This window comes from Camelus dromedarius, chromosome 6 (genome assembly GCF_036321535.1).
Source record: "Camelus dromedarius isolate mCamDro1 chromosome 6, mCamDro1.pat, whole genome shotgun sequence".
NCBI classification, from domain to species: Eukaryota; Metazoa; Chordata; class Mammalia; order Artiodactyla; family Camelidae; genus Camelus; species Camelus dromedarius.
Genome location: NC_087441.1, coordinates 11,371,674 through 11,380,040, shown reverse-complemented (window position 1 = coordinate 11,380,040; position 8,367 = coordinate 11,371,674). Strand labels below are relative to the sequence as shown.

Here is an 8,367-nt window from a genome sequence, read left to right as displayed (position 1 = left end):
TGTAATTTCAGGCATTGCTGCAAAGAAAATTAAAGAAAGCTGTTTCCTTGTGTACATTATTTAAGTGAGGCAATAAGAAAGGGATGTTCAGAAAAGCAGGGATGTTTGTCAAGGTCAGGGTCCATGATAACCATACACTGCTGCCTGTTGCAGCCCCATGAGAGTTCACAACGGACGTGGCCGTGCACATGCAACACGTCTTCCACCTTTAGTGAAACATAAGAAACTGACAAGCTTTGGAAATTAGAAACATACATATTCAATTATTTTATTAGGCCTTATTTAATGGGAAAGTTTTTCCATAATCAAATATACTGTACACCATTTTTCTAACGTCTGAAGCAATAGCTTACAAATAAAACAGACTGGAGGCTTAACAGTTGAATTTTTATAGGAGATTTGATTCCTTCTATCTCCCAAGTAGGTTTAATTAGCTTTTCAAAATAACCAGCTAATTTCCCGGATGCAGGGAAGGGCAAGAATAGAAATCAACTGCTCTTCTCTTTTGGACAGAAAAACACACACTCAGAAACACAGAACTGAATTCACCGTAATTTAATCTTTGATTCTTTATACATCATCATTATCATCATTGGTCCATGCTTGTCCTTTTATTTTTAAAATTTCACTTAAAAAGTAATTGACTACCTCTGTACCCACCATCCCAACCCAGGGCTAGAACATTGCTGACCAGTCACAAATCCAGCTCAGCTGGGCTTCCGGGGTCCCGCATCCATTGCTGACCAGCCCAGGGCGTCCCCTTAACCGTCAGCCACACAGCCGGGCCAACCCCCTGCACATCCAGGTTTCTGGCTCCTCCTGCCCCTTGTGGATTCAGGGGAAAGGCCACACTGGAGGGGCACTGTGAGTGGCCACCGAAGAGGCTGGGTGACACAATGAGAAAGTACAGGGACTTTACCTTCCCGTGGGCTGCCCTGACCTGGAAGATAAATTCCCCCTTCCCCTCCCTCCTTATAGCTTCCAGAAGAGCCCCACTGAGCAGGCACAGTCGCCCAGAGACCCATATTTACTCAGAAGGGACACATCACTGTGTCTCAGCCTGCTCGGGCTGCCGTGACAAAGCACCACAGACTGGGGGCTCAAACAGCAAATACGCATTTCCTCACAGTCCTGGAGACTGAAGTCTGGGATGAGGGTGTCGGCAGGGTTGTTTTTTCCTGAGGGTTCTCTCCTTGGCTTGTAGACGGCCATCTTCTCCCTATGGCTGCCCACAGTCCTTTCTCTGTGCACACACACATCTGTGTCCAAATTTCCTCTTAAGAGGACACGAGTCATACTGAATCTCATTACTTCTTTAACAAAACACAGTTACCTCTCAAGTACCGGGGTTAGGATTGAACACGTGGATTTGTGGGGTGGGACCCGCCCGGTGGGACCCGCCCGATTCAGCCCACACCACTTTCTATCGCGTCACATGTTTTGCCTCACTTCCCTCCTTCCTCCGTCTAGTTGCCCTGGGTTTCTCTGTTGCAAATCAAACATCAGTACTTTTATCCTTGACTCTGGAGAGAACTGGGCTGATCCACCTGTACGTCCACTTGGGGGTCCTTCCTTTCCTGTGCTCTTGCCGCCCCACCAGAGGCGAACCACGTCCTGAACAGCGTGTTCTATCATCCCTTTCTTTCCTCTTTTCACTTATTCACTAAGTAGTACTCTCTTCCGTTTTACCTGTTTTAGAATGTTTTAAAGAGTGACAAGCTACATGCTGCATTCTGGCACTTTCTCCAGTCAACACTGCATTAATAAGATTCATCTCTTTGATGTGAACAGCTGTAATTCATTTGTTTTCACTGGCTGGAGCTGATTCCATTTTAAGAATAAACCACCACACAAACAGTATTTTGTTGATGGACGAGAGGTTGTGCTGTGCAAACAAAGGCAGATGGCCAAGGCACACACAGAGACCACGTGCTGGGGACACTCAGAGGCAGCAGCAGGGGTGCAGGTCCCGTGGTCAGCTTCCCCCAGGGCAGTAGACGGAGGTCTGACAGAGCCCAACCTCAGACCTCCGATGGAGTCCCTGGACCTGTGGGGCTTTTCAGCGCATCATTAAGGAAGCGCCAGGCCCCTCCCCTGGCTTCCTCGGGGGTTGTGACTGCAGCTGAGTGACGCTGCCCACCAGCAGCAAGACTGGCTTCCTTAGCATTCATGGTGGGGGCACAACCAGCCCTTCGCTCTCCCCTGGTAGCAGCGGGGAGGTGGGTTCCAAGCATTGCGTTCGATCAGATTTTGCTGCCCTAAGTGATGAGTCATTGCCAGTTTCCACGGAGCTCTGCAGGGACCCACCACCTTTGCTGGGATAACAGCTTGCTGGGATGTTCCCATTCGCCTCTTGGGCAGTTACCGTTTCATTCTCCAGAATAGATACCCAGGAGCGAGACGGCAGTATGAACAGTCAGTGCCAGTTTAACCCCACATCAGCGATGCGTGCGAGGTCCCACTGGTCCTCTGAGTAATTACTTCATTTTTGGCAGTCGGTTAGGCATAGAAGAGCATCTTCCTGTGGTTTTGATTTAGATCTGGCTGCTGACTAATGAGTAGCTTCTCATGTGCTTATGGACTATTTGCGTTCCCCTCTGTGAAATGCTTTGTGCTCATTTTTGTACTGCTTTGTCTTTCTCTAACCAGGATTATATATATATATTCTTGATGCCAATCCTTAGGGTTTGTTATCCTTCCTCAATTTTTAGACCTTTTTTTATTTTTTACAGTGTCTCTTGACGAACAGAAGTCCTTAGCTTTAATGCAGTTGAATTTATCAAACTTATCTTTTATAGTTGGCCCTTTATTGTCTTGTACGACAAATCCTTCCCTATCCTAATGACATAGAAATATATAAAACTCAAAATGACGCATGGACCAAAGAATAAATCATAGCAAAATTAAAAATTAGTTGGAATTAAACGATAATGGAAACACTACACACCAAACCTTGTGAAATACAGCAAAAGTAATGTTTCGAGGGAAATTTATAATCTTAAGTGTAAATATTAGAAACATTAAAGAAAAGTTGTATTTTAATGAACTAAGTACTCAACCTAGGAAACGTGGCAGAGACCACTAGCCCTCACCAAGAGCCCTTTCCCAACCTCCCTTGCACTTAAGGTGGCCATGACGGTCATTTCTAGGACAAGCTGGTTAACTGCTCAGTTTCACTGTCCCGTGTCCCACAGCCCAGTCTACCGGACGCATAGCATAGGGTAAGCTTGAAACCCCAAGTTTGAAAAACCAGAGATAGGAGTGGCCTGGGTCCCCGAGTCCCTCGCTGGAGGAAGGCCACCATGCAGCGTTGCCCAGCCTGGAACATTCACAGTGGACTGACTCTGTATACAGAAAGTGTCAGCTGGGAGTGTGTTAAGTCACTGAGATGTTGGGGTTGTCACGGCATGAGCTTAACACAGGAAGTTTAAAAAAAAAAAAAAAACAGATTAAGCCCAAAGGAAATAGAAGGAAGGAGGAAATAAAAGAGCAAAAATCAATGAGATGGGAAAAAGCAGCAGCAGAAGGATTCAACAGAGGGACAGCTGTTCTTTCCTGAGCCTTAGACAAGCCATGGGTAACTCCCAACTCTGGCCTTAGTCTCCTTGCCGAAGGTGTTTTCATCTCCCCACACTGTTCAGAAGAAGAACACGTTGAGAGCCAACATATATGAAGCCAAAGGGGTGGATTCGTTGTTTCTCTTTCTTCCAACTGCCAAAAAATGGGCTGTATTTCTCAACACAGGAGGCAAAGGATGGGAGATGGACTGAGCGTAGAGAGCAAATTCAGGAATCAGGGTGACTGTGGTTTGAGCTGCATCAGGAAAACACAAAGGTGAAAAAGGGCGAGTGGAAGAAAGGTGGGCAGAGCAGGGAAGCAGGGTTTCCAGGGGTGCTCAGGCCAAGTGCTCCCCACGCAAGGAGAAATGATACAAGCAGAGTACGTACTGTCATTGTGCGCCCTGAGTACTTTCCATTGCCAAGAAGAGGATCCAGTCCTATTCCCCGTATAATAAACCTAGACCACATTTTCAGCGAATTCTACACGAGCCCTTTAGATAGAAGCACATCGCTGGATGCATCTGGAAAAGCAGCACTCCAGAGGCCCCAGATCATCATCACCATTAATTTCCGTTTGCAAAGGAGTTTCTTTATTTAATCATCTCGTATTTCTTCCTTTTAATATATATGTATTTTTCGGTTGTTGAACTACTAACAGTTGAATGTCTCCTGCTCGATCTGCCATCTTTGGGGAAAGTCAGGTTCCCAAAGGAGCAGATTTTCTGCTTGTTTTCAGACGTCAACAAAGTGGAACCCGCAGACCCGGGGGAGCCCAATGTAGCCTAGAGCAAAGGACGTTATTTTTCACATAGACTTCGATGTCTCAGACATCAGCAGCGTTGTTTGCGGTCTCTGAAACACAGCAACAGTATTCTCAGTAGTTCATCACTCAACCCCTTGGGATGAAGGTTCTTAGTAATATTTCACTGTCTACTTAATAGCCTTAGTACTTATGCACTTGGTTTTCTCAGGTCCAAATCACACTCCTTCAACCAAACATCATATACCTAGAATTGTCTTCCATTTTGCCTAAATTATAAGAACTTCCATTTGCCCTGACTGCCACGCACCATTAATTTTCCTATGGCTAATTTGAAACCACCTGTATGAATCTGAAATGAGTCCTTTGTAGACTTCTGAAAGTGCTTACATTCTCAGCAGTTACTATAATCCTGTAACCAAAGAAGCGGTTGTTGACAGCCAGGGTTGAGCCTTCCTACAAATATGACTGAGTTCTGACACCTGGTATAATGTCTTCCTTTAGAATGAGAGCCAACGTAATGAAATTCTATATGTAGTAGTCTGCAAAAAAAATCTTAATATAATTTCTTTTTTTCACATACGAAACTTTAATCATTTTTTCTAATTTTTTTCCGACTGCACAGTCATTAACTTTACCGTCTAGTTATTTCAATAATATTGACTCTACCTATCATGTGAGTTATACAGAATCTGCTTTAGAAAGGGTCATAATCCAAGCTGGAGAGCCAAACATCTAACCAACAGGATGAGTCGACGCTATAGAAAGACAGCAGAGACCGATGAATTCTGTCCAGAGGAGGGTCAAGGAGGGCCTCATAGGGATGACCTTGGGAGTCACCTTGGTGACTGGACCTGGAAGGATGAGTCCAACTTCTGGTTAAGAATCTAGAACTAAGTGCCAAGGCAGGGGTTTAAGGAAGAATATCAGCTAAAATTAACTAGTTGTTAGTTTAAACTAACACACAAACTCTGATCAATTGTATTTGATGTTGTCTAAAGAGTGTAATTCAATTAACATCCTTGCATACCCTCTAGGGGGGCTTCAGTGATTTGCCTTCCTTGAGGAGAAATCTGAAAAAGGCAGTAACAATTCCAAGTAAAATATAGTGCTCTCAATAAGATTAGCTTAGCTCTTCTTCCATTTCCTTAATTGCCCTAAGAGCAAAAGGAGAAGCAGATAATGAAAGGTCTTGTTTAACTTTTTTCCCCCAAAAATCAGGTTCTAAGGCTTTTATTTTGTTTTGCGGGCTTGTTTGTCTGTTTGCTTTTCAATTGCTCATCTGATCTAAATGCCCATGGCCAACCCTTGTTTCTCCTTGACATTGCCATGAGCATAATAATGTAAAATGCCAATTTCGTCATTCACCCTTAACTTTCTTCCTTTTATCCTAGGAATTAAACAGATTATTTCCTAGAAAATAAACAGATGAGTAAGATCAAGTTGAGGGTCACCTCTCGGTGTTCAGGGTACTGGGGGGGGATCCATGGAGACAGACAGTTATTACAAGGTGTAATTTTAACACCAGGCACAGAACAGAACGGAGCTTTGCTAGAAAGTAAAAGGAAGAAACAGACATGATCTCTGTCCTCGGAGCATCTGTAACCTACTAGGTCGAATGGTGATTATGTAGGTTCTTATTTTAATATGGCCAAATATTCACCAATTCATAAGATTCTGCTTCACAGATGAGAGAGACAAACACAAGCGCTCAAGCAGGGGTGGCGCTGCCATGTCCATAGCAGCCGAGTATCTCTGGTCTGTGTGCTCACAGTCTGGCTGATGCACTGAGTGTCCAGATGGCTGAAATAAACCAAATGAAAGCTGAGACTAAGAACAATTTTCCAGTTCCCTCTGTCCCTCCCAGAGCGTCTCTCTCCCTATTTCTCCCTGGACCTCCCAAAGCATTACTTGAGAGTGGGCATCTGAGGACAGTTCTTTTCAGCTTCTGCAAAGGCAACACACACTCCTAGTTTTATATTTATGTAAGAGTTCCTTTTCATAAGAATTTCCAAAATAGAAACCATTCTACATGATTAATTTTTCCCCGAATCACAGGAAACACAGAGGTAAGTTTGAGGGTACCACTTCAAACTACGGATGGGAGGCGAAAGTCATTCAGCCAACTAGGAGATGGGGGAATGCTGACTTCCTGTTTTCATACATCACTCTGTTGAAGACAGTTGGGGGGATTAAAGAGAGAAAGTATGCTGAGGATGAATCAAGCCAATGTTAAAATAATACTGTATTATTCTGAGTGTGTCCGATCAGACTTTTATCATTTCTGCATTCTGACTTTGCCAAAACTTCTGAGTAACTGAGATTTGTACCAGTAAAAACCACATTTCCAGGCCACGGAATACACAGCAGCCTTCTAACAGTGTGACAATGGCATTATTTTGCTGATTATGGACAAAAGAATGAGCAATTCCCTGTTGACCAGCTCTGAATGCCTCATTTAATAGAGGTTAAGATGGTGTAAACACTGCTACTAGAATGTTCCAGCAAGAGTCAACATCTCCTAAGTGCTGGGTGCTGGGCTATCCTAAGACCCTCACAAACATCACCTCATTTAATCCCCATAAGCCTGTGAATTAGATTCTATTATTCCCTTTCTAATAAACAGATGCGGACCAGAGAGGTAAGTAACATGTTTCGAGTCCCAGAGTTTATTAAGTCCTAACTTGGGACAGTTTGGATTACCTAACTTCAAAAGCTGAACCCCCTACTTCTAACTGCTGGATACCAATTTCCAAAAGTCAAAGACATCTGAATTAGTACTAATTCCTAAACCTGCCCCATCCTTATCCTGGCTCAGCCTCAGCTGGAATGGCAGAGAGGTATTTCTGAGTAAGAAAACAGGACCCCACCCCCACACAACTAAAAGGACAATTTCTTACTTCAGACACAATATTACTTTATATTAAACTTCATTTTTAAAGTCTTTCCCATTTCTTTGCGATAAATCAAAATGTTCAGACTAAGGTATGTCCAAACATTGAAGAATTATCTTCAGATCTGGTCTTTGTCGCCCGAAAAATAAAGCTAAATGGTGAATCCCTTTTCATGGGTCTAGTCAAAGGAAGAACAAGGGGGAAAAAACGATTTTTTTCCTGCTGATGTTGCCTCTCCTTTCAATCATTGCTTCACAAACAGTTGAGCATTTACAACGTACCAGGAAACGGAAGGGTAAATGATGGAAACATTGATATCCTTGGATGGGAAGGATATAGCCCTTCATCTTTTGAAAACACTTTGAGGTTTATTTCTTGATTTTTCTCCTACAGCGTCAGTTTTACTCTTCAGAGAAACAGGAAGCTTGGTGAAGCATGACTGTGTGTGACATTCAGCTGCAAGCATGACATGAGCACTCAGGCTGTGAACTGTCTTCATCTGAGCAGTGACTCCTGGGCGGTGGGATCCAGGAGAGAACGAGGACTGACACCCCTGAAGCACCACCTTCCGTTGCATCCTCACGTGCTTTAATCCCTCAGGTCTGTTGAAAATAGGCAGCATTTAAGCGTAGGATCGACCAAGAGGAGGAGTTTCATAAACACTGCCATGGTTTTAGAACGTGCCTAGGGATGGTCAGATCACAGCCACAATCTAGTCCTTAAAAACCCGACACCATTTCTATGTAAGGGGAGCCCCAAAGGCTCTGACATACTATGTGTGACAGCCTTCTGGCTGCATGACATTATTTTGTTGCTTACAGACAAAATTTACCTCTCCTCTTTCCAAAATCAGTAGGTCATAGGTCATTATTTCAGAAGGACTTTTGTAGTAGGAAAAAACTGTCTTAAAAGAAACAAGAAGGAGGGGAGGGTAGAGCTCAGTGGTAGAATGTGAGCTTAAGATGCATGAGGTCCCGAGTTCAAAATGCCTCTGTTAAAAATAAGTAAATAAGTAAATAAATCTAATTACCCTGCCCCCACCAAAAAAGTGAAGAAAGCAGCAAGAAAAAAGAAAAAAAAAGATTCTCTTCTACACACACACACAGGGTTTGGGACAGGCCTCTCATTCCTAAAACTAGAGAAAAACATGACC

The 8,367-nt window shown here is 43.6% G+C and overlaps 1 protein-coding gene across 1 annotated transcript in view; it reads right to left on the bottom strand.

Annotated features, from left to right (window-relative positions):
• Nucleotides 1-247: 247 nt before the first annotated feature.
• Nucleotides 248-8,367, bottom strand: part of CNKSR3 (CNKSR family member 3) — a 101,482-nt gene continuing 93,362 nt past the window's right edge. Inside the window, exon 13 of the mRNA XM_064486553.1 lies at nt 248-7,816. Within this exon, the coding sequence (XP_064342623.1) occupies nt 7,803-7,816 (14 nt within the window). The 3' untranslated portion in view covers nt 248-7,802. The remainder of the gene's footprint in view (nt 7,817-8,367) is intronic.